Source organism: Entelurus aequoreus, linkage group LG02, assembly GCF_033978785.1.
Source record: "Entelurus aequoreus isolate RoL-2023_Sb linkage group LG02, RoL_Eaeq_v1.1, whole genome shotgun sequence".
In the NCBI taxonomy this organism is placed as follows: domain Eukaryota; kingdom Metazoa; phylum Chordata; class Actinopteri; order Syngnathiformes; family Syngnathidae; genus Entelurus; species Entelurus aequoreus.
Window position 1 is genome coordinate 15,740,379 of NC_084732.1, and position 27,816 is coordinate 15,768,194.

The 27,816-nt window shown below is 34.0% G+C and overlaps 2 protein-coding genes across 3 annotated transcripts in view; both read left to right on the top strand.

Annotated features, from left to right (window-relative positions):
* LOC133631075 (synaptosomal-associated protein 25-A-like) overlaps positions 1-10,083 on the top strand; it is a 101,570-nt gene extending 91,487 nt beyond the window's left edge. Inside the window, exons 6-8 of one of the 2 annotated variants that reach the window (XM_062023113.1) lie at positions 1,444-1,563; positions 4,438-4,582; positions 9,310-10,083. In XM_062023113.1, the coding sequence (XP_061879097.1) occupies positions 1,444-1,563; positions 4,438-4,582; positions 9,310-9,378 (334 nt within the window). In that variant the 3' untranslated portion in view covers positions 9,379-10,083. The remainder of the gene's footprint in view (positions 1-1,443; positions 1,564-4,437; positions 4,583-9,309) is intronic. The other variant, XM_062023108.1, reaches the window with a different exon arrangement.
* Positions 10,084-18,410: 8,327 nt separating this feature from the next.
* LOC133662683 (cytochrome c oxidase subunit 5A, mitochondrial-like) lies at positions 18,411-27,772 on the top strand. The gene is made up of 5 exons (XM_062066806.1): positions 18,411-18,569; positions 21,069-21,185; positions 23,722-23,843; positions 27,455-27,577; positions 27,652-27,772. The coding sequence occupies exons 1-4, from the start codon at positions 18,497-18,499 to the stop codon at positions 27,566-27,568; spliced, it is 426 nt and encodes a 141-aa protein (XP_061922790.1). The 5' UTR covers positions 18,411-18,496; the 3' UTR covers positions 27,569-27,577; positions 27,652-27,772.
* The last annotated feature ends 44 nt before the right edge of the window (positions 27,773-27,816 follow it).

Genomic DNA, 27,816 nt, shown 5'->3' on the forward strand with positions numbered 1-27,816 from the left:
AATCCTCACTCACACTGTTGACTTTCTTCATGTCTCACTCTAACAATTCTCTTTTTATAGACAAGTTGTTTCTCTCTCACGTGTTTCCTTCCTCCTTGTCGTCTTATCTGTACTCGTGTGTGTGTTTGTGTTTGTGTTTGTGTCAACTTTTGGTGATCTTTTGTGGCTCTTTTGCCAATTGATCCGCACGTTTGGATCAATTGTTCCTGCACGGATGGTCCAAGTGTGTGTCGCTGCTAGCAATTCATGAGCGCTGATGTTTGTGCGCACACTTCGGAGGTGTGTGTAAGAGTCCTGTAGCGCAGTGTTTTTCAACCTTTTTTTGAGCCCAGGCACATTTTTTTGCGTTGAAAAAATGCGGAGGCACGTCGCCAGCGGAAAACATTGAATAACGAAACTCAGTTGACAGTAAAAAGTCGTCGTCATCGCAATCTGCTTTGTTTTAGCAATCAAGAATATTTCAGTTGTTTTTATCCTTCTTTGTGTGGACATTGATGCCGTCTTTGCTCCACAGTAAGTCTTTGCTGTCGTCCAGCATTCTGTTTTTGTTTACTTTGTAGCCGGTTCAGTTTTGGTTTGGTCCTGCATAGCCTTCCCTAAGCTTCAATGCCTTTTCTTAGGGGCACTCTCCTTTTCTTTATTTTTGGTTTAAGAATTAGACACCTTTTTACCTGCACCCTGCCTCCCGCTGTTTCCGACATCTACAAAGCAATTAGCTACCGGCTGCCACCTACTGATATGGAAGAGTATTACACGGTTACTCCGCCAAGCTCTAGACAGCACCGACACTCAACAACAACACATCATTTGCAGACTACAATTACTGGTGTGCAAAAAAAAATATTTTTAACCCAAATAGTGTCAGGACTTGGTCCTTGGGGTTTGTTTTCCCGGAAGGCAACAGAAAGTTGGCGCGGGCAAGACGTGAATGTGAGTACATTTTTTTTTTAATCTATCAAAAAAGGAACAAACAAAAAGCGCTCACAGCGGAGGTACAAAACTTGGCTAATGAAAACAAATGACTTGCACAAAGGCAAAAAACTATGAACATGAAACAAAAACTTACTTGGCATGGAACTGAGAACATGGCATGAAGCAGAGTGATGATAAAGTGTGATGTCGCCAGGCAGCCTAACTGAAAGCAATGGGCTTAAATAATACAGACATGATTGACAACAGGTGTGTGAGTCCGAACGTGAAAACAGGTGCAACTAATCGGTCGTCATGGTGACAAAACATGAGTGCACAAAGAGTTCAAAAACAAAACCGAACATCACATGACAAATAGATTAAATTAGATCATCTCTCACGGCACACTGTGCCGCGGCACAGTGGTTGAAAAACACTGCTGTAGTGGACATGCATGCCTCCTGTGCAAGCATCTTTTTAATACACACACACACACACACACACACCACTGACTTGTACATGTGTGTATGGTAGGATTAAGGGCGGGGGCCAGGCCTGGGGAGCCAACCAGGATGGAGTAGTGAACAGCCAGCCGGGCGCTCGGGTGATGGACGAGCGCGAGCAGATGGCCATCAGTGGTGGCTTCATCCGCAGGTAAGTGTGTGTGTGTGTGTGTGTGTGTGTGTGTGTTCTGGTATTTCTACCCTTCTTGAGACATCAACAAGGCAAAGTAGCTTCCATATGAGGACCGAAATCATGGTCCCAATACGGAAAACCCTTGCATCTAATAGAGAGCCAAATACTAGAGTCCGTGAACATTGCTCCAAAGTCAGGATTTTTGTTGTTGATTTAATGTGCATACAAAAGTAAACATTGATAGGTGCAAAGGCAGCAATATATGATAAAAAGAAGACGGCAGCTAAAGAAGGACTTCCCTATTCATCCCCGAAAAAACCCCGCCAGGTGAAGGTAAGACAACCCATATGTGACCATAGGATGAACGAATACACTACTGTACTAAGACTATAGTGGCCATTAACAGTTAGCTTCTACAGCTGGGTTGCCCAAAGTGCGGCACAGGGGCCATCTGTGGTCCGTGACTCCTTTGTCATCGGCCTTAAGCACATGACCAAAAAACACAAAATAGAGATCTCATTTGAAATTAGGAGGGATTTTTCAAATTGACTCTTTGTCAGTTTTAAAAGTGCTCCCCCTCTGGTCAACATATGAAATAACAAGTGCGCGTAAGAAATTGAAATGCGCCCCCTTTGGCCAAAATTAATTAAAAAAAAAAAATATATATGTATATAGAGACATACTGTAATAACTTGAAGTAAATAATGAAGATTAAAAAACAATTACAAACAAAAAATTAAATTAAAAAAAAACCTAAAAGCTTACCTTTTTTATATTTGCATGGTATGTATATATTATTAATGTTGTAAATACAAATCTTTATATATTTAGAAAGGGTGGTCCTAAAGAGGTGGGCATTTTTCTCAGGTCTCAAAAATGTAACAAATCCAAGAATGTGTGTATGTGTGTGTGTGTGTGTCTGTGTGTGTCTGTGTGTGTGTGTATGTGTGTGTGTGTGTGTCTGTGTGTGTCTGTGTGTGTGTGTGTCTGTGCGTGCGTGCGTGCGTGCGTGTGAAACATGTTATTGAGAAGACTATATTCACTTTAAAGCCACTTGTGTTGTATACCTTTTTCAAATCAAACGTTATTAAGTCACTGTGCTGAAATAGTTAGTATAAATATATATATATATGTACAAGTTTTAGGAAGGAATAAAGATCGATATTTTACATTTAAACCCTGATTAAAAAATAAAACATCAAAATTACTTCGAATAAGATTTTTACAAAATTGTTTCTATATTTTTGTAGGATTTATTTGATGTTTTTTATCCTATTACATACAAATAAATGTGTTTCGTGGCTCAACTTCTCTGTTCTATGTACTTAAATAATGTTAACTTATATTGTCTTTGTCTGTTAAAAAGCATCCAAATCTACGCATTTGTTTTTGTTTCATTTACTGAAATGAAAATGTTGATTCTGTATGTGGGCTCTGTACCGAGGATGTCGTTGTGGCTTGTACAGCCCTTTGAGACACTTGTGATTTAGGGCTATATAAATAAACATTGATTGATTGATTGATTGATTCTGGTGTGTTTTTATATAGAGAGGGGAAAATGTCCCAAAAATTATAAACAGATGATTAATTTGTTTTTTTAATCTTTTTAAGTAACCTTTTTTTTTTAGCAATATAGGAAAAAAATGATATATATATATATATATATATATATATATATATATATATATATATATATATATATATATATATATATATATATATATATATATATATATATATATATATATATATATATATATATATTTAAAAAAATCAATACATCTAATTTTAGCTCTTAATCACAATTGTCTCAAAGGGCTTTACAATATATATATATATATATATATATATATATATATATATATATATATATATATATATATATATATATATGATTGTGTCAGAATGGTCCTAATTTCAATCATTTCAAATAAAAATGTCATTTCTCCAGCACTACAGTATATGTTAGTGTTCTTTCAGCAATATTAATGATATTGATTTTCGTTAATTATTATGTAAAAACATATTTCCTATTAAGTGTACATTTATATTTTTGTGAGAAATTTATTAACATTTATGGTGTTTTTATGTAATTAAGGAACTTGGATATTTTTTATTTTTTTTATACTTTTTTTTTAACTGAAATTAAAATATGTTGATTTTGGTGTGTTTTTCATTAAAAAGTGGGGGGGGGGGGGGGATCACAAATATTAAAGATAAACAGATGATTAATTTTTTTTTTTTTCTCTTAAAGCTATATAGAAAACAATTATTTATATATATATATATATATATATATATATATATATATATATATATATATATATATATATTCATATACATATAAATATACATATATATATATATATATATATATATATGTATATAGATAAATGAATACATCTTAATTACAAGTGTCTGAAAGGGTTTTACTATATATATATATATATATATATATATATTTTTTTTTTTTTTTTTTTTTTTTTTTTAATATATAAATATATATACACTGTATATATATATATGTATGTTCGCGTTCTTTCAGCAATTTTAATAACTTTAGTTGTTATTAATATTGTAAAAACATACATCCTAAAATGTGGGTTTTGTGTTTTGCAATATATAAACTATGATTTATGGAATATAACCTAATTATTTGTATTTTATATATTAAAATCTTTTTTTCCCAATTTAGTTTTTTGCTCCAGCTATCAAGTTCCACATCTTTGATATTGAAATGTGTTACTTGATCTTGAACGTGTTGTAAAAACGATGAATATAAAATGTGGAACATTTTCAGCATTCTCAAACTACTCAAATGTGTCATGTTTGTATACACTACAGCAGTAATTGTACTGTACGTGTACGTGTACGTGTGTGTGTGCGTTGCAGGGTAACAGACGACGCCCGCGAGAACGAGATGGACGAGAACCTGGAGCAGGTGGGCGGCATCATCGGCAACCTGCGTCACATGGCCCTGGACATGGGCCAGGAGATCGACACCCAGAACCGGCAGATCGACCGGATCATGGAGAAGGTGAACAATTCACTTAGTGATCAGAGGAGGGGTCAAAGTTCAATAGAACCAGTCCGTTCCAAGGTCAAACTGTAATCACTAATCTGACATATGACAGAAACTATTTTTTTGTTTTTTAAGCACCTGCGCTAGGTACACAAATCAAAGATCCTCTATATTTGACAAAAGTGCACTGCTGTTTTTAAGGTCCTACCGTAGAACACAAATCAAAGATCCTCTATATTTGACAGAAGCGCTCTGCTGTTTTTAAGGTGCCACTGTAGAACACAAACTAAAGATCCTTTATATTTGACAGCGCTCTGCTGTTTTTAAGGTTCTACTGTAGGAACACAAATCAAAGATCCTCTATATGTGGCAGGAGCGCTCTGCTATTATTGATTACTTACTGTATTGGAATGTAAATGGAAGATCCTCTCTATGCCACTAGTTTTTTGCTGTTTTAAGGACCTAATGTAGAAACACATATCAAAGATCCTCTATAGGTGACGGGAAGCACTCTGCTTTTCTTAAGGACCCACTAAATGGGAATGCAAATCACAGCTCCTCTATATATGACAGAAGTATTTTGCTGTTTTTAAGAACCTACTCAAGGAACACATATCAAAGATCCCCTATATGTGACAGGGGCACTCTGATGTTTTGGACCTACTGTATAGGAAGACAAATCAAAGATTCTTTATGTGACAAGTGCTGTGCTGTTTTAGGGACTTACTACAAAAACATTAGTCAAAGATCCTCTATATATGACATGGGCTCTCTGCGTTTTTTAAAGACCTACTCTAACAACACAAATCCTCTATAATTGACAGAAGCGCTCTGCTCTTTTTAAGGTCCTACTGTAGAATACAAATCAAAGATCCTCTATATTTGACAGAAGCGCTCTGCTGTTTTCAAGGTCCTCCTGTAGGAACACAAATCAAAGATCCTCTATACATCACAGGGGCTCTCTGCTGTTTTAAGGACCTACTTTAGGAAAAACAAATCAAAGATCTTCTATATACGACAGGAGCACTCTGATGTTTTAGGGTACCTACTCAAGAAACACAAATCAAAGATCCTTTATATATCACAAGAGCACTTTTGCTGTTTTTAAGGACCTATTGTAGGAACACTAATTAAAGATCCTCTATTTTTGACATGAGCTCTCTGCTGTTTTTAAGGACCTACTCCAGGAAAACAAACCAAATATCCTCTATATGACAGGAGCTCTCTGCTGTTTTTAAGGCTCTAATGTAGGACAACAAATCAAAGATCCTCTACATAATATATATCATAGGAGCATTATCAACACTTTTTAAGGACCTTCTGACTCAAAAACAAAGATCCTCTATATATAACAGGAGTTTTCTGCTTTTAAGGACCTACTGACATAAAACAAAGATCCTCTATATGTGACAGGAGCACTCTGATGTTTTAAGCACCTACTGTAGGAACACAAATCAAAGATCCTCAATAAATAACAGGTGTTTTCTGCGGTGTTTGAGAACCTAATGTAGGATCACAAATCAAAGATCATCTATACAGTATATGGCAGGAGCTCTCTGCTGGTTTTAAGGACCTCTTCTAGGAAAACAAATCAAAGATCCTCTATTGACGATAGGGTGCTCTCAGCTGTTTTTTAAGGACCTACTGTAGGAACACAAATCAAAGATCCTCTATGTGACAGGAGCACTCTGTTTTTAGGGACCTACTGTAGGAACACAAATCAAAAATCATTTATATAGTACAGGAGCCCTTTGCTATTTTTGAGGACCTACTGTAGGAACACAAATCAAAGATCCTCTCTATGTGACAGGCGCTCTTTGCTGTTTTTAAGGACCTAGTGTAGGAACACAAATCAAAGATCCTCTACTTACGACAGGAGCGTTATCTACACTTTTTAAGGACCTACTGACACAAAACAAAGATCCTCTATATGTACTGTATATAACAGGAATTATTTGCTGTTTTGAAGGACCTACTGTAAGAACACAAATCAAAGATCCTCAATAAATAACAGGTGTTTTCTGCTGTGTTTGAGAACCTAATGTAGGAACACAAATCAAAGATCATCTATACAGTATATAGCAGGAGCTCTCTGCTGGTTTTAAGGACCTCTTCTAGGAAAACAAATCAAAGATCTTCTATTGACGATAGGGTGCTCTCAGCTGTTTTTTAAGGACCTACTGTAGGAACACAAATCAAAGATCCTCTATGTGACAGGAGCACTCTGTTTTTAGGGACCTACTGTAGGAACACAAATCAAAAATCATTTATATAGTACAGGAGCCCTTTGCTATTTTTGAGGACCTACTGTAGGAACACAAATCAAAGATCCTCTCTATGTGACAGGCGCTCTTTGCTGTTTTTAAGGACCTAGTGTAGGAACACAAATCAAAGATCCTCTACTTACGACAGGAGCGTTATCTACACTTTTTAAGGACCTACTGACACAAAACAAAGATCCTCTATATGTACTGTATATAACAGGAATTATTTGCTGTTTTGAGGACCTACTGTAGGAACACAAATCAAAGATCCTCTATATGTGACAGGCGCTCTTTGCTGTTTTTAAGGACCTAGTGTAGGAACACAAATCAAAGATCCTCTACTTATGACAGGAGCGTTATCTACACTTTTTAAGGACCTACTGACACAAAACAAAGATCCTCTATATGTACTGTATATAACAGGAATTATTTGCTGTTTTGAAGGACCTACTGTAAGAACACAAATCAAAGATCCTCAATAAATAACAGGTGTTTTCTGCTGTGTTTGAGAACCTAATGTAGGAACACAAATCAAAGATCATCTATACAGTATATAGCAGGAGCTCTCTGCTGGTTTTAAGGACCTCTTCTAGGAAAACAAATCAAAGATCTTCTATTGACGATAGGGTGCTCTCAGCTGTTTTTTAAGGACCTACTGTAGGAACACAAATCAAAGATCCTCTATGTGACAGGAGCACTCTGTTTTTAGGGACCTACTGTAGGAACACAAATCAAAAATCATTGATATAGTACAGGAGCCCTTTGCTATTTTTGAGGACCTACTGTAGGAACACAAATCAAAGATCCTCTATATGTGACAGGCGCTCTTTGCTGTTTTTAAGGACCTAGTGTAGGAACACAAATCAAAGATCCTCTACTTACGACAGGAGCGTTATCTACACTTTTTAAGGACCTACTGACACAAAACAAAGATCCTCTATATGTACTGTATATAACAGGAATTATTTGCTGTTTTGAAGGACCTACTGTAAGAACACAAATCAAAGATCCTCAATAAATAACAGGTGTTTTCTGCTGTGTTTGAGAACCTAATGTAGGAACACAAATCAAAGATCATCTATACAGTATATAGCAGGAGCTCTCTGCTGGTTTTAAGGACCTCTTCTAGGAAAACAAATCAAAGATCCTCTATTGATGATAGGGTGCTCTCAGCTGTTTTTTAAGGACCTACTGTAGGAACACAAATCAAAGATCCTCTATGTGACAGGAGCACTCTGTTTTTAGGGACCTACTGTAGGAACACAAATCAAAAATCATTTATATAGTACAGGAGCCATTTGCTATTTTTGAGGACCTACTGTAGGAACACAAATCAAAGATCCTCTATATGTGACAGGCGCTCTTTGCTGTTTTTAAGGACCTACTGTAGGAACACAAATCAAAGATCCTCTATATGTGACAGGCGCTCTTTGCTGTTTTTAAGGACCTAGTGTAGGAACACAAATCAAAGATCCTCTACTTACGACAGGAGCGTTATCTACACTTTTTAAGGACCTACTGACACAAAACAAAGATCCTCTAAATGTACTGTATATAACAGGAATTATTTGCTGTTTTGAAGGACCCACTGTAAGAACACAAATCAAAGATCCTCTACATGTGACATTAGCGTTATCTACACTTTTTAAAGGACCGACTGACACAAAACAAAGATCCTCTATATGTACTGTATATAACAGGAATTATTTGCTGTTTTGAAGGACCTACTGTAAGAACACAAATCAAAGATCCTCTACATGTGACATTAGCGTTATCTACACTTTTTAAAGGACCTACTGACACAAAACAAAGATCCTCTATATGTACTGTATATAACAGGAATTATTTGCTGTTTTGAAGGACCTACTGTAAGAACACAAATCAAAGATCCTCTACATGTGACATTAGCGTTATCTACACTTTTTAAAGGACCTACTGACACAAAACAAAGATCCTCTATATGTACTGTATACAACAGGAATTATTTGCTGTTTTGAAGGACCTACTGTAAGAACACAAATCAAAGATCCTCTACATGTGACATTAGCGTTATCTACACTTTTTAAAGGACCGACTGACACAAAACAAAGATCCTCTACATATGTAACAGGAGGTCTCTGCTGTTTTGAAGCAGCCAATGTGAAAAGGCCAGTCCAAGATCCTGTAGTCAAAGTCTAGTCAAAGATCCTGTATAAACGACAGGAGTGCTCTCCTGTTAAATAAGACAGATGAATGCCAGTCCATGATACATTTACAGTACATAGTACAGTAAGATGAATGTCCTGTTGGACTTTATTGTACACTTGTCCTAAGATTGTGTGTGTGTGTGTGTGTGTGTGTGTGTGTGTGTGTGTGTGTGTGTGTGTGTGTGTGTGTGTGTGTGTGTGTGTGTGTGTGTGTGTGTGTGTGTGTGTGTGTGTGTGTGTGTGTGTGTGTGTGTGTGTGTGTGTGTGTGTGTGTGTGTGTGTGTGTGCGCAGGCGGACTCCAACAAGACCAGGATCGACGAGGCCAACCAGCGAGCGACAAAGATGTTGGGCAGTGGCTAAACTCTGTGAAGTGTCCCTCCCCTCACACACTACAGTCCCAGTACAACTACACAACACAACACAACACACCACAAACACAACATGTGTACCCCCAGATCCCCCGCGCTTGTTTTGTTGGCCCGCAGGCGCCATGCTTTTATTGTGTAGGAGTTTTGCACATATCATCGTCATCGTGCTTCTTGTTGTCGTCTCTTCACACATGATAGTTGTGTACTTTTAGTTGTGTCTTCTCCTCCTGTACAAAGTGATGTGTCATAAAGGATGGACGGTACGTCAAACAAGTGGTGTGTCATAAAGGATCAAACAAACATGTTGTTGTCATGTCGGACTCTTCCAATGCATTACTTTGAAATTTTAGCTTCAAGTTGACATTTTTATTGGCCATGAAAGACTTTTTTTCCACCTCTTGGTGTTTTTATCTTCATTAATCATGCGTGTCGTCAATAGTTGAACATGCTGTGTACAACATGTATGTACAGTACAGTAAATATGAAGAGGAAGTACAGTAAATATGAAGAGGAAGTACAGTATGTATGTACAGGAAGTACAGTAGCTCACACCGCCTCTTTACCCTCTGTCTGCAATAGTGCCACCTTTTTTTTTGTCTTTCATGTTCTTGTGAGCCAACACTGCAACATATTGATCTAATATCCTGGAAAATGCCAATAAAATCTTCAGAACTGTAGAAACGAGACTTGGTATTTGGGCGGAACAAATTGTGCTCTCAAATTTGATTTTGTTGTGTATTTTGATTTGGGTTTAAATTAAATAATCATTTTAAATTTCAATCTCTAATATATATATATTACGCATTCACATTTTGTTTTAAAATGCATTTATTTTATTTCTTAATCCCTAATATAGGTAAATAAAAAATAAGTAAATATTTATTTGAATTTCACAATTAAAAACTTTTTTTTTCATACAATTTAATTGAACTTATTTTCTATGTATGGTTTTATCTTTTTCAATAATGGTTTATTAAATGTATTAAGTATCATTTAAGTGAACTTACTTTTTATGTATTGGATTAATTTATTTAGTATAATTTAATTTAAATAATTTTTTTTTAAATTATTTTATTTGATTTTTTGTTGAATGTATTAAATATAATTTAAGTGAACTTACTTTTTATATATTGGATTAATTTATTTAGTATAATTTCATTGAAAATATTTTTTATACGTGGTTTTATTTAATTTGATAATGGTTTGCTGAATGTATTAATTATATTTTAAGTGAACTTACTTTTTGTTTATTGGATTCATTTATTTAGTATAATTTAATTGAAATTATTTGTATATATGATTTTATTTGATTTAATAATGGTTTGTTAAATGTATTACATTTAATTTAAGTGAATTTATTTTTAATATATTGGATTCATTTATTTAGTATAATTTAATTGAAATTATTTTTTATATATGGTTTTATTTAATTTGATAATGGTTTGTTAAATGTATTAATTATAATTTCAGTGAACTTACTTTTTGTTTATTGGATTCATTTATTTAGTATAATTTAATTGAAATATTTTTTAAAGAATGGTTCTATTTCATTTAATAATGGTTTGTTAAATGTATTAAATTTAATTTAAGTGAATTTATTTTTAATATATTGGATTAATTTATTTAGTATAATTGAATTTAAATTATTTTTTATACATGGTTTTATTTGATTTAATAATGGTTTGTTAAATGGATTAATTATAATTTAGGTGAACTTACTTTTTATTTATTGGATTCATTTATTTAGTATAATTTAATTGAAATTATTTTTTATACATGGTTTTATTTAAGTTGATAATGGTTTGTTAAATGTATTAATTATAATTTAAGTGAACTTACTTTTTGTGTATTGGATTAATTTATTTAGTATAATTTAATTGAAATTATTATTTTTAAATGTTTTATTTGATTGTTAAATATATTAAATACAATTTAAGTGAACTTACTTTTTATGTATTGGGTTAATTTATTTAGTATAATTTAATTGAAATTATATTTTATACATGGTTTTATTAAATTTGATAATGGTTTGTTAAATGTATTAATTATAATTAAAGTGAACTTACTTTTTGTTTATTGGGTTGATTTATTTAGTGTAATTTCATTGAAATAATTTTTTATATATGCTTTTATTTGATATAATAATGGTTTGTTAAATGTATTACATTTAATTTAAGTGAACTTATTTTTAATATATTGGATTAATTTATTTAGTATAATTTAATTGAAATGATTTTGTATACATGGTTTTATTTAATTTGATAATGGTTTGCTGAATGTATTGATTATAATTTAAGTGAACTTACTTTTTATGTACTAGATGAATTCATTTAGTTTAATTTTTGAATGGTTTTATTTGATTGTTTGTTAAATGTATTAAATATAATTTAAGTGAAATTACTTTTTATATATGGGCTTTATTTAATTTGACAATGGTTTGTTAAATGTATTAATTATAATTTAAGTGAACTTACTTTTTGTTTATTGGGTTGATTTATTTAGTGTTATTTAATTGAAATAATTTTTTATATATGGTTTTATTTGATATAATAATGGTTTGTTAAATGTATTACATTTAATTTAAGTGAACTTATTTTTAATATATTGGATTAATTTATTTAGTATAATTTAATTGAAATTATTTTGATATATGGTTTTATTTAATTTGAGAATGGTTTGTTAAATGTATTAATTATCATTTCAGTGAACTTACTTTTTGTTTATTGGATTCAATTATTTGGTTTAATTAAATTGAAATAATTTTTTATATATGGTTTTATTTGATTTAATAATAGTTTGTTAAATGTATTACATTTAATTTAAGTGAATTTATTTTTAATATATTGGATTAATTTATTTAGTATAATTTAATTGAAATTATTTTTATATATGGTTTTATTTTATTTAATAATGGTTTGTTAAATGTATTACATTTAATTTAAGTGAACTTATTTATATATTGGATTCATTTATTTAGTATAATTTAATTGAAATTATTTTTTATATATGATTTTATTTGATTTAATAGTGGTTTGTTAAATGTATTACATTTAATTTAAGTGAACTTATGTTTAATATATTGCATTAATTTATTTAGTATAATTTCACTACAATTATTATTAAATACAACATACAATCAAACAAAATATGATATTTTTTTTTATTGTTTAATTTGTTTTTTTTTCATAAATGTTCTATTTGATTAATTCATGATTGATTAAACTTCAATTGAGCTTATTTTTTTATATATTGTGTTTATTTGATTTATTAAAGTAGTGGTCACCATAGCTGACATACAACAGCTGTTTTTTTTCTTTACATTTCATTTACATTTAATTTGTAACAGTTCTCATTGCTGGTTAGTCTTTTTAAATTAATGTATTTTAACATTATGCAGTATAATTTGTATTTTAATGGTTCACATGGTCATTGGATAAATGGTAAACAAAATACAAATATTTGTATGTCTTTTTAGTATATATACATAATATATTTTACTTTAAATTGTATTTTAGTTTTACTTTGCTCATTGAACTATATTAATAATTAATATATACTTGAAATGTATTTTATTTACACATTGATGTAGTGGATGACATAGCAAACATACAAACACTTTCCATTTTAATTATAGTAGTTCACATAAGTGGCCTACAGAAAATTGGTTATTTTTGCTGGATTTCTTAAATTTTTAGGGGACCAAACGGTTATCTTTTGAAAAAATATATATATATCCAAACATTATGGGTTGAAGAAGAATATTTCAGCAGTCATATTCCCTTCCTTATCTTCACATAACATGACCCCAATTAATGCTAGACATAAAAATACAATCCGATTAAGGTAATTAAGACTTCCACTTTGTGACATGTGCCACTTATTTTTTCTAATTTAGGAAACTGCATTAACTCACTCAATAGGAAAGGTCTAAAGTGAAGTAGCTTAACTTTTAATCAGCTTTATCAGTAATATTCTTCACATAATTCAAGAATTGCCACCCTGGAGGAATGAAAAGAAAGAGAGAGAGAGAGGAGGGATGTGCAGGCCATCAAACTGTCTAGTGTGGGGGAGGATTCGTCTAGTACGTCACTAAAAACCCTAACACACACACATGCATCAGATAATCTGCTGTACATCCATTTGTTGGCTCTTTATTACATGCATACACGCTTATAAATAAACATGATCAAATTAAATTGGTATTTGTACGCAAATAGAGCTAATAACAGCAACAGAACTGTTTGCAAAAACACTATTTGCAATCATTTGGTTCCCTCTAGTGGCAAAAAGAGAGGGTGACATCTAGTGGCGTAAGTCTACCTAAAAGCAAAATAAGACAGCGACACCTTGTGGGGTAAGTGAGGTAGAAAATAACTTTTAAAAAAACAACAACAATTAATGACATCCATGACATCCTTATCTATTGACCTAACATAAATCATGAATTAATAAAAGTTCATTTTATTTTTAATTGACTTTCCATAATCAATCTATCAATCAATGTTTACTTATAGAGCCCTAAAACACGAGTGTCTCAAAGGGCTGCACAAGCCACAACGACATCCTCGGCTCAGATCCCACATCAGGGCAAGGAAAAACTCAACCCAATGGGATACAATGAGAAACCTTGGAGAGTCCAGTCCATAGTGGATCTAGCGTAATATTGTGAGAGTCCAGTCCATAGTGGATCTAACATAATAGTGAGAGTCCAGTCCATAGTGGATCTAGCATAATATTGTGAGAGTCCAGTCCATAGTGGATCTAACATAATAATGAGAGTCCAGTCCATAGTGGATCTAACATAATAGTGAGAGTCCAGTCCATAGTGGATCTAGCATAATATTGTGAGAGTCCAGTCCATAGTGGATCTAACATAATAGTGAGAGTCCAGTCCATAGTGGATCTAACATTACAGTGTGAGAGTCCAGTCCATAGTGGATCTAGCATAATATTGTGAGAGTCCAGTCCATAGTGGATCTAACATAATAGTGAGAGTCCAGTCCATAGTGGATCTAACATAATAGTGAGAGTCCAGTCCATAGTGGATCTAGCATAATATTGTGAGAGTCCAGTCCATAGTGGATCTAACATAATAGTGAGAGTCCAGTCCATAGTGGATCTAACATAACAGTGTGAGAGTCCAGTCCATAGTGGATCTAGCATAATATTGTGAGAGTCCAGTCCATAGTGGATCTAGCACAATATTGTGAGAGTCCAGTCCATAGTGGATCTAGCATAATATTGTGAGAGTCCAGTCCATAGTGGGTCTAACATAATATTGTGAGAGTCCAGTCCATAGTGGATCTAGAATAATATTGTGAGAGTCCAGTCCATAGTGGATCTAGCATAATAGTGAGAGTCCAGTCCATAGTGGATCTAGCATAATATTGTGAGAGTCCAGCCCATAGTGGATCTAGCATAATATTGTGAGAGTCCAGTCCATAGTGGATCTAGCACAATATTGTGAGAGTCCAGTCCATAGTGGATCTAGAATAATATAGTGAGAGTCCAGTCCATAGTGGATCTAGAATAATATAGTGAGAGTCCAGTCCATAGTGGATCTAACATAATAGTGTGAGAGTCCAGTCCATAGTGGATCTAGCATAATATTGTGAGAGTCCAGTCCATAGTGGATCTACCATAATATTGTGAGAGTCCAGTCCATAGTGGATCTAACATAATATTGTGAGAGTCCAGTCCACAGTGGATCTAGCATAATATTGTGAGAGTCCAGTCCATAGTGGATCTAGAATAATATTGTGAGAGTCCAGTCCATAGTGGATCTAGCATAATAGTGAGAGTCCAGTCCATAGTGGATCTAGCATAATATTGTGAGAGTCCAGTCCATAGTGGATCTAGCACAATATTGTGAGAGTCCAGTCCATAGTGGATCTAGAATAATATAGTGAGAGTCCAGTCCATAGTGGATCTAGAATAATATAGTGAGAGTCCAGTCCATAGTGGATCTAACATAATAGTGTGAGAGTCCAGTCCATAGTGGATCTAGCATAATATTGTGAGAGTCCAGTCCATAGTGGATCTAGAATAATATAGTGAGAGTCCAGTCCATAGTGGATCTAGAATAATATAGTGAGAGTCCAGTCCATAGTGGATCTAACATAATAGTGTGAGAGTCCAGTCCATAGTGGATCTAGCATAATATTGTGAGAGTCCAGTCCATAGTGGATCTACCATAATATTGTGAGAGTCCAGTCCATAGTGGATCTACCATAATATTGTGAGAGTCCAGTCCATAGTGGATCTAACATAATATTGTGAGAGTCCAGTCCATAGTGGATCTAACATAATATTGTGAGAGTCCAGTCCACAGTGGATCTAGCATAATATTGTGAGAGTCCAGTCCATAGTGGATCTAACATAATAGTGAGAGTCCAGTCCATAGTGAATCTAACATAATAGTGAGAGTCCAGTCCATAGTGGATCTAACATAATAATGTGAGAGTCCAGTCCATAGTGGATCTAACATAATATTGTGAAAGTCCAGTCCATAGTGGATCTAACATAATAATGTGAGAGTCCAGTCCATAGTGGATCTAGCATAATATTGTGAGAGTCCAGTCCATAGTGGATCTAACATAATAATGTGAGAGTCCAATCCATAGTGGATCTAGCATAATAATGTGAGAGTCCAGTCCATAGTGGATCTAGCATAATATTGTGAGAGTCCAGTCCATAGTGGATCTAACATAATAATGTGAGAGTCCAATCCATAGTGGATCTAACATAATAATGTGAGAGTCCAATCCATAGTGGATCTAGCATAATAATGTGAGAGTCCAGTCCATAGTGGATCTAGCATAATATTGTGAGAGTCCAGTCCATAGTGGATCTAACATAATAATGTGAGAGTCCAATCCATAGTGGATCTAACATAATAATGTGAGAGTCCGGTCCATAGTGGATCTAACATAATAGTGAGAGTCCAGTCCATAGTGGATCTAACATTATAATGTGAGAGTCCAGTCCATAGTGGATCTAACATAATATTGTGAAAGTCCAGTCCATAGTGGATCTAACATAATAATGTGAGAGTCCAGTCCATAGTGGATCTAGCATAATATTGTGAGAGTCCAGTCCATAGTGGATCTAACATAATAATGTGAGAGTCCAATCCATAGTGGATCTAGCATAATAATGTGAGAGTCCAGTCCATAGTGGATCTAGCATAATATTGTGAGAGTCCAGTCCATAGTGGATCTAACATAATAATGTGAGAGTCCAATTAGGGCTGAACGATTTATCGTTTTCAGATCGAAATTGCGATTTCAGAAGTCTCAATCTTGAGATCGTGAAGGCTTCGGTTTTAGACGAACGTTATTTAGCTCTCCTGGCTGACATGTCTGTTGTGTATATGCAGCCTGCTCGTGCTACTCTCATGCCTTGTCAAACTCACCAATCAGAAGTGGTAAACTACTTGTGAGCAGGGCATGCCGTCACGCTAACCAATCAGAGGCGGCCATTGACGAGGCTACCGCGTACACGCCCACTAACAACTTTGGTGAAGAAACAAACGTCCTGGAGGAAATGGCTGCTGCCGCCGGGTCAGAAGTGGAGGAGGATTTAGTTTTAATACAGAAGAAGAGCAGCACGTCTGTCATTTGGGACTACTTCGGTTTCGAAACTTCAGATGTGCATCAGAAACAGGTACTTTGTAAAACTTGTCGGGCCAAAGTCGCCACATCCCAAGGCAACACGACTAATTTATTCCGGCACTTGAAAAATCACCACCGGCAGTTACACGACGAATGTATGACCAAAAAGTCCGGTGAAAAGTCAACCCCGAGCGATTCAGCCCATTGTAGCAAACATACCACAATTACAGCGTCGTTTGCCAGTATAACTCCTTATGAGAAGAGCAGCCGTTCTATTGTTAACAGAATAGATGTGCAATATTTGGGTGCTGCTAAGCGGTAAATGAATGACCCACCTATTTTAATGTCTGACATATTTTTCAGAAGGGCAGAGGTTGGGTCATTTTGTTTTTGTAATAGTATTTTCTTTATTACCATTACTTTTCAATTTCACTTTAAAATATTGTTCAGGTTTCTTCCAGGGTTGAATAAAGTACTTGAATTGCTGCTATAGATGTTGATAGGCTAGCTCTCTTGAGCCATAAAAGACTGACCTACCTACTTGAGTATAAGACTGTTTACATAAGGTCAGGATCCTTTTTTTCCTTTATTGAAGTTGTTGAATTTTGTTTTTCTTATTATATATTAAGCATTGCTTTTTGTGTTGGAATTGTTTTGTATTTTATTTAACTTAAACTTTTTTATTTATCTTAACATAATTAAGGTTTTTGTACTGGTTTTAGTTCTTTAGTTTTAATAACTGCTGTTGGTCAAGAACTTTGGAGAATGTACATGCATGTTTCTTAATAAATACATGTTTGAAGCAATTCTTACCTTTTAGTATTCATCCTTGCATTACATAGCATTTAATGTTTTCATGGTATATCATTTTTTGTCATGTTTTAAATCTGTTACTGTTACTGAAGCTTGATTTGAAAAGAAATCGTGAGTCAAAATCGAAATCGCAATTTCTGTCAGAAAAATCGTGATCAGATTTTTTCCTGAAATCGTTCAGCCCTAAGTCCAATCCATAGTGGATCTAACATAATAATGTGAGAGTCCGGTCCATAGTGGATCTAACATAATATTGTGAGAGTCCAGTCCATAGTGGATCTAGCATAATAATGTGAGAGTCCAGTCCATAGTGGATCTAGCATAATAATGTGAGAGTCCAGTCCATAGTGGAGAGAAGTCGGAAGTCACCGAAGGCCTAGGTGGGAAACGCACAGCCTGCCACTGATTTTTGAGGACATGGGAATTCATTCATGAGACTTATACCAACAGTTTTTAAGACAGGAAAAATAAGAGAGGTAATGGAATTATAAAAAAGTTAATTAATGTCAAAGAAAAGAAAAACGGACCAATCACAACCCGGCTTTTTATTGTATTTTTCTTTTTTTTTACACTTCGGCTATTTCCGTCAGTCACGTGACACGGCGTCGCCTACACTTCGTGTGTGTCCGTCTTGCAGTCCTTTAGCTTGCACGCTAGCAGTTAGCAGCCACCTATCACCTCGCTATGCTCCGCGCTGTGCTCCGGTTCTCGGCTACAGGAGTCCGGACTTTGGCGCTGTCCCGACCCGGCCACACAGGTAAGGCGTGCCGGCGTCACCACTGCGATGCCAGCAAATAGCAGTTTCTGTGAAGAAATGAATGGAGAGCTGCCACATAAAGGGCGAGCTAGCGGGTTAGCTTAGCCTCCTTGCTACCTGTCTGCATGCAACGTTAGCTGAGGGTGACATTGACATATTTATTAAATAGTCACATTTTTTAAATAAAACTTAACATTCAACTTCACCTTCGCCGTGTGGTCAGTGTTTAAATGGCGAGGGAGCGCGAAATGATAATTTAATAAAAGTGTCACGACCTTGTGTTGACCCTCCTAGTTCAGTTGAAGAGAGTCGTTAGCCGCAGATAAAACGCAGCCCAGATTTAACGCTAATAATCGTGCATGATATTCAAACATCACTATTATAAACTTATATTCATGCATTATATTCAAACATCACTATTATATACATATATTCATGCATTATATTCAAAGATCACTATTAACTTATATTCATGCATTATATTCAAACATCACTATTATAGACATATATTCATGCATTATATTCAAACATCACTATTATAAACTTATATGCATTCATTATATCCAAACACATCACTATTATAAACATATATTCATGCATTATATTCAAACATCACCATCATGAACTTATATTCATGCATTATATTCAAACACATCACTATTATATACATATATTCATGCATTATATTCAAACATCACTATTATAAACTTATATTTATGCATCATATTCAAACACATCACTATTATACACATATATTCATGCATTATATTCAAACATCACTATTATAGACATATATTCATGCATTATATTCAAACATCACTATTATAAACATATGCATGCATTATATTCAAACACATCACTATTATAAACATATATTCATGCATTATATTCAAACACATCACTATTATAGACATATATTCATGCATTATATTCAAACACATCACTATTATATACATATATTCATGCATTATATTCAAACATCACTATTATAAACTTATATTCATGCATTATATTCAAACACATCACTATTATACACATATTCATGCATTATATTCAAACATCACTATTATAAACATGTATGCATGCATTATATTCAAACACATCACTATTATAAACATATATTCATGCATTATATTCAAACACATCACTATTATAGACATATATTCATGCATTATATTCAAACACATCACTATTATATACATATATTCATGCATTATATTCAAACACATCACTATTATACACATATATTCATGCATTATATTCAAACATCACTATTATAAACATATATGCATGCATTATATTCAAACACATCACTATTATAAACATATATTCATGCATTATATTAAAACAAATCATTATTATAGACATATATTCATGCATTATATTCAAACACATCACTATTATAGACATATATTCATGCATTATATTCAAACACATCACTATTATAAACATATATTCATTCATATTATAGTTTTTATCTTATTACTTATAGTTGTTACGTTATTAAGATGTTATCATTCATAACTAGCCCCCCATCTTGTCAAAATATCCCCAAACATGTCCCAAATGTTTATTTTTTTCTTGTGTATTTTACTTTTAAATGTATAGTTTTTTGTTATTGTGTTATTATACATAACCAGCCCTCCAGCTTGTCAAAATATCTCCAAACATGTCCCAAAAGATTGTGCTGAAATATCATTATAGTTTTTTATGTTATTAACTATTAGTTTCATGTTACACACACTTTGTCAAAATCTCCCCAAACTTGTCCCATTCGTTTGTGTTAATTTTTTTTCTCTATTATAGTTTTTATGTCCAGGGTGTACCCTGCCTTCTGCCCGAATGCAGCTGAGATAGGCTCCAGCACCCCCCGCGACCCCAAAAAGGGACAAGCGGTAGCAAATGGATGGATGGATTTTATTAACTATTTGAGTTATTTGATGTTGTTATACATAACCAGCGCCACAGCTTGTCAACATCCCCCCCAAACTTGTCCCATTTGTTTGTGCTTTAAAGTTTTTGTATTATGGTGCTGGTTAGGAATAATAACACGTTAACATAAAAACTATAAAATGTTAATAGCATAAATGCTATACTAGTTAGACAAAAATATTGTGCACTACAAAAGTTTGGGACAAGGTGGCGGGCCTGGTTATTAATAATAACATGTTAATAACATAACCATAAAAAGTAAATAACATAACTATCATAGTTACATAAAACATTTGCCGCACAACCCACAGGGACAAGTTTGGGGAGAATTTGACAAGGTGGGTGGGAGGTGTGGATGACGTCACTAGACAGAAAATATATTTTAGAATAACTTAAAAACTGTAAATGAATGTTTTCACAGCACAGACGTAGCTCAAAGGAATGTCATTTGAATATTTGCTATGAAAAGAGAGCCAGCTTCACAGGCTGTGTTTAATATTTTGGCCCTTGTGTGGGCTGACAAACATACAAGCCAGTATGATGCAGACATAAATTCATGTTTTGCAGCTTTGGTAGCTTCCAGATGTTACTCGCATGGCAAAGTGGAGACGGAAGAGGAGTTCGATGCCCGCTGGGTCACCTACTTCAGCAAGCCTGACATCGACGCCTGGGAGCTGCGGAAAGGTCATTATTATTCATAAATATGAGTACCATATTTTTCGGATTATAAGGCGCACTTAAAATCCTTTCATTTCCTCAAAACTCGACAGTGCGCCCTATAACCCTGTGCGTGAAATGTACGGAATAATTTTGGTTGTGCTTACCGACCTCAAAGCTATTTTATTTGGTACATGGTGAAATGATAAGTGTGACCAGTAGATGGCAGTCACACATAAGAGATACGTGTAGACTGCAATATGACTCAAGTAAACAACACCAAAATGGTATATGTTCCATTGAAAATATAGAACATTACACACGGAGCTCAAAAATATATCAAAATGTTTCAGTACGACTTTGGTAAGCTATGAAGCCGCACCGCTTGATGGATTGTACTGTGCTTCAACATACGAGTATTATTGTGGTGTGTGTATAAGGTAAGACGTATTATCTAGCATTTTGTTTCGCAATATCATGCAAAAGCAACTTTTCTTACCTTCTGGTACCTGCCGATCTGCATAAGTCCTGAAAATTTGCGCGCGTCCGCCGACACCGTGGTCAATAAGCTTATTCTTTTTCTCTGTCTTCTTGTTATGGGACATTCATCCTCCACTGTTGACATTTTTAATATAAAGTAGTGTAAAGTTCTTACTTATATCTGTCAGTAAACTCGTCATGAAAGCACTAAAACATACCGGTGTAGTGAGTTTACATTATTCATCCAAGGAACTTTAGTTATTAGAGAATTCCGGTCGGAAGGTTTTTCACGGGACACATTTCCGGCCTTGTTATTGCACGAGTGAGCCACGGATGAGAAGATGCTGCTCTTTTGTTGATTGAAGTAAAGTCTGAATGTCATGTTTGTGGGGTAGCAAGAACATGCAAATGTCATACAGGGCCTGAGCAGATAACACATTGTGCTGGTTAGTGTATTGTCCCATAAATTATTGCTGATAAACATGATTATTGTCCGCATTATCCTGAGACCAAATAAAGCACTCATATTAAAATATGTAATAGGGATATGAATGTTTTATATCACGGTTATTATTATTATTGTGATATTGTTGAACATGCTAAATAAGTACTTGTACACACTGACATACTTTGATTAAGTTATTTTCTAAATAACTAAAATAAAGAGACACACAGTTAAAAAAGCCACTATTTTACATGTTTGGTGTTTATGATTCACTTATAACGTTTTAGTATGTTATCTCTTTTAATTAGGACTGCAATGATTAATCGATGAAGTCGATTAGAAAAAAATTTCAATTTATATTCTGTTGCTTTGATTACTAATTTCAAATAAATCAAGATAAAACAAGTTAAATAGGAGGTAAAAGATGGTTAAAAAAGTTAAAGGGTAAATACAAGGTAAAAAAAAAGAAGGTAAATGTAGGTAAAATAAGGTCAATTAAAAAGGTACCAGAAGGTAAATGGAAGGTAAATAAGAAGGTAGAAGGTAAAACAAGTTAATTAAAAGATAACATAAGGTAAAGTAAGGCAAATAAAATACAAAACAAATTAAATAGAAGGTAAATAAAAGGTAAATTGAAAGAAAGAAGGTTCATAAAAGGTAAAACAAGTAAAATAGAAGGTAAAAAAGGTCAATCAAGTTAGATAAAAGGAAACAAAGGGTAAATAAAAGGTAAAATAAGCTAAATAAAAATGTAGAAGAAGGTTAATAAAAGGTAAAAGGTAAAACAAGTTCATTAAAAGCTATAGTGAAGTAGATAACAGATAATTTGAAAGGAAGAAGGTTCACAAAAGGTAAAACAAGTAAAAAAAATAAGGTAAAAGGCGGTTAATAAAAGGTTGTATAGAAGGTAAAAGAAGCTATAAAAAAAAAGTAACACAAGGTAAATTACAAACTGCACACATCTGCTGCTGTTACCTGTCTTGCACTAAAAAAAACCCTAACTTATATGGCCAACATGCATATTTTTGAGGATGTTTGGCATATTTTTATTGCTTTTATGTTTGCTACAAATGTTTAAATATTATTTTAAAAATAAGTACAATCCTATTTAGCAGGCGGCCAAGTTTCACAGTAAACTACTTTTTCAAGGTAAACTGTTGAATTACAATTCTTTACATCCATATCACATAAATCTTTTTTTTAAATATTTGTAAAAAAATACTACGCCACATATACCTGCAGTTTTATTATAATTATTATTATTATTATTAATGTTGTCCTTTTATTGCTACTATAGTAGTTAAAATAAATAAGTAAATGAGAAAATAGAATGAACTCTCAAACTCTGTTAGCAAAAACTGCACTTTAATAAATATTAAAAACATTTTCAATTGCAGTTTTTTTAGGTTGGAAAAGTGGGGTTGTTGTTGTTGTTGTCACTTTCAATCCTCTTGCACCTTTTTTAAAAGTGACTGCAAGAAAATAGCAAAGTTATCAACTTAATTGTTTTATTGCTTATGGACTATAATCCCAGGCCTTGTCATACATGAGACGATTCAACGAAGACTGCATTTGGAGAAATGAGAACATTCCAGTGCTTTTGAACGTGTCCTTTTCTGTTCACGGTCACACTTGAAGGCATGAACACCCTGATTTGCTACGACCTGGTACCCGAGGCCAAGATTCTGGACTCTGCGCTGAGGGCGTGCCGGAGACTCAACGACATGGCGAGCGCCATTCGCATCCTGGAGGCCGTCAAGGTGAGCATGTCCATGATAAGTTGTGTTGACAATGAATGGCAATTTGAAATATAAGTCTTTTTTTTTTTTTAACTTTCTGCAATAATTGACAAGAAACTCTGAACCTTTTTCAAAGATAATCAACTTTTATAGTTTTATTTGTGTGATCTGGACATGAAAGTAGTAGTTGGGGGTTCATGCTTCCAATTCCGATACTGACCCTCCATGAGTATGATCTTGATCATTTTAATGATGTTGGCAGTTGAACAATATATCAACACACTATAAATTACTTCCTTATTCTTTTTTAATACATACAGTTGTTTGAGCAAAACCCAAAACCAGTGAAGTTGGCACGTTGTGTAAATGGTAAATAAAAACAGAATACAATGATTTGCAAATCCTTTTCAACATATGTTCAATTGAATACACTGCATAGACAACATATTTAATGTTCGAACTGAGAAACACATTTTTTTTTTGCAAATAATCATTAACTTAGAATTTAATGGCAGCAACACAGTGATAAAAATGCCCCTGTGCCAACTTTTTTGAAATGTGTTACATGGCCTTACACTCAGTACGCCGGTGGCGTTTCTGGGTGTTGTTGATAAATGGCTTTCGCTTTGCATAGTAGAGTTTTAACTTGCACTTACAAATGTAGCGACCAACTGTAGTTACTGACAGTGGTTTTCTGAAGTGTTCCTGAGCCCATGTGGGGATATCCTTTACACACTGATGTCACTTTTTGATACAGTACCGCCTGAAGGATCGAAGGTCCGTAATATCATTGTATAAATGCAGTGATTTCTCCAGATTCTCTGAACCTTTTGATGATATTACGGACCGTAGATGGTGAAATCCCTAAATTCCTTGCAATAGCTCGTTGAGAAATGTTGTTCTTTGCTCAGGCATTTGTTGACAAAGTGGTGACCCTCGCCCCATCCTTGTTTGTGAATGACCGAGCATTTCATGGAAGCTGCTTTTATACCCAATCATGGCGCCCACCTGTTCCCAATTAGCCTGTTCACCTGTGGGATGTTCCAAATAAGTGTTTGATTAGCATTCCTCAACTTTCTCAGTCTTTTTTGCCACTTGTGCCAGCTTTTTTGAAACATGTTACAGGCATCAAATTCCAAATGAGCTAATATTTGCAAAAAATAAAGTTTTCCAATCGAACGTTAAGTATCTTGTCTTTGCAGTCTATTCAATTGAATATAAGTTGAAAATGATTTGCAAATCATTGTATTCTGTTTTTATTTACCATTAACACAACGTGCCAACTTCACTGGTTTTGGTTTTGTAAATAGTACGCAATAACTAAACAAAAGCAAAAACTACTATCTTATAGAGGTGGCAATCTTTGGTGACAATTTGATTCTGAATCAATTCTCGATTCGACACATTTCACGTTATGTATTAAATGCTAACAAAACCTTTTTCAAAACAGCTTATAGATTACAAAAGCTCCTCCTGGCTGCTGACGTACGACGTACACGCGCAGTGTTGACCTAAAATACGTCTTTTTAAAAATGTATTGTTAATATCTTATTGCAAAAAATCAAAGACTGTTAATGAATCTAATAAAAGAAAATAAAGTCCCAGTTTACAAAGCAATTGAGAAGAAATTTAAATACAGTACTTAATAAATACAATACTAACAAAAAGATCAAACTAAAATGTATAAGAGCAACAGTATCAATAATAATTATAACAATATCAATAATAGTTGTGTAATGTTTTTAATGCAAAAATTGATTATAAAAAAAAAATAAAAAATGTTATCCATTCTTGAAAATGATGTATCGATTGTGAATCAGAATGAATAAAAATGGCTATTTGGATGTGAATCCATTTTTTCCCCCACACCTTTACTGACTACTACTCTTGTAAATCCTTTGGTTTTGCCCTTCTCCTGTGTCCAGGGAATTATTCTCGGAGTTGACCAAAAACAACCTACTGTATTTTTCGGAGTATAAGTCGCTCCGGAGTATAAGCCGCACCGGCCGAAAATGCATAATAAAGAAGGAAAAAAACATATATAAGTCGCACTGGAGTATAAGTCGCATTTTTAGGGGAAATTTATTTGATAAAACCCAACACCAAGAATAGACATTTGAAAGGCAATTTAAAATAAATAAAGAATAGCGAACAACAGGCTGAATAAGTGTACGTTATATGAGGCATAAATAACCAACTGAGAACGTGCCTGGTATGTTGACGTAACATATTATGGTAAGAGTCATTCAAATAACTATAACATATAGAACATGCTATACGTTTACCAAACAATCTGTCACTCCTAATCGCTAAATCCCATGAAATCTTATACGTCTAGTCTCTTACGTGAATGAGCTAAATAATATTATTTGATATTTTACGGTAATGTGTTAATAATTTCACACATAAGTCGCTCCTGAGTATAAGTCGCACCCCCGCCAAACTAAGAAAAAAACTGCGGCTTATAGTCCGAAAAATACGGTAGTCACTTTAGTACCCATCGTATACTGATACTAATCCCCCAATTTATGTATCGATGCGCCCTCCTCTTACATGTGACATCTACAGTTGCTGTTATATTATCCTCTCTCTCTGTTATTAATCTACTTATTAATTTCCTGCTAATAACTACTCACTTTCTACATTAACGTGCTTCTATCTACACTTTTTAAACTGTACTAAGCACCTTTCTTTTAAGATAGCTTAGCGGTTAGTTTATCTATTAGCATGCCTGATCCTGACTTGCTCTCGCAGTGTTTCCCACACATTCATTTATTTGTGGCGGCCCGCCACGAAAGAATTACGTCCGCCACAAATTTAAAAAATAATATTTTTTTATTTAAATTTTTTTGTTTTATTTATTTATTTATTTATTGTCCTGTCCAGCTTCTCAGGCAAATCATATAGTTGATGTAGATGCCCATATAGGCTGTTCAGATTTACTTTACAAAAGAGAAGTGTAGGATACTTCTCTTGTTGCCTTATTTGTATTTGACCAGTACTGTTTTCTGTTTATTTGTTACTGACTGTGGCAGGACACCTCTGCCTCTGTTTCACTTTATGTTGCTGGTAAATAATATGGTTGTAGTAGTAGGCTAAAGTTAAATTATTTAGTATGCACTAATTAAAGGGGCAGAGCTTTAAGAGACATTTTAGCTTATATATTTTACAAGATATATTTTTTGTAAGAACCACAATTAATAAATATATTTCAGTGAATAACGTATTGTTCAAATCTGTATATAAAAAAATTAAATCACCCTTTTTAGGCCTTGATTGTGCTTATACAGCAAACTTCAGCAGCCAAGACAAGCTGTTTTAACCTGTTTTGAAATGCATTTTTATACCAAATAAAATATTGCAAGAAACAGTTTGAATCGAGAATTGATTCTGAATGCAATCATCCCCCCAAGAATCGCAATCGAATCATGAGTTGTTGTAAGAATATTCCCATCCATTATACTTAAGATACTAAGAAATGCAGTCGATTTGTTGTAATGGAGGTGATGAAGCGGCTCCACACTGTGTACGTAGACGCATAATTAGCTGCTAGCCGCTTGTCAGCCGGGTTACCAAAAATAGTACCGTAAGTGAAGTCACATGACCTGTTGCTCAATGTTGTTGTGTTGCAGGAAAAAGCGGGCCCTCACAAGGACATCTATCCCTACCTGATCCAGGAGCTGAAGCCCACGCTGGCAGAGCTCGGCATCTCCACACCCGAGGAACTCGGCATAGACAAGCTTTAAAACATTAAGGTAAGTATTTTTGCACGACTGTTTGAAGTATGAATATGGCGACCTCGCGGTTGATTGCTTGTGTTTGTGCTCAGGTGATTTTACTTGAAGAGATGAGCTCTCCTGTCAAAAATGTCTATAGTGTGAATTGATCCCATGCTGTCTGTCCTGTTGTGTACAAAGTGGTGGACCTCTAATAAAGAAATACTGCAAGAAGCTTGTCTCTTTGTTGTTTTTTTTCTAATGTCAACTAAATAAAA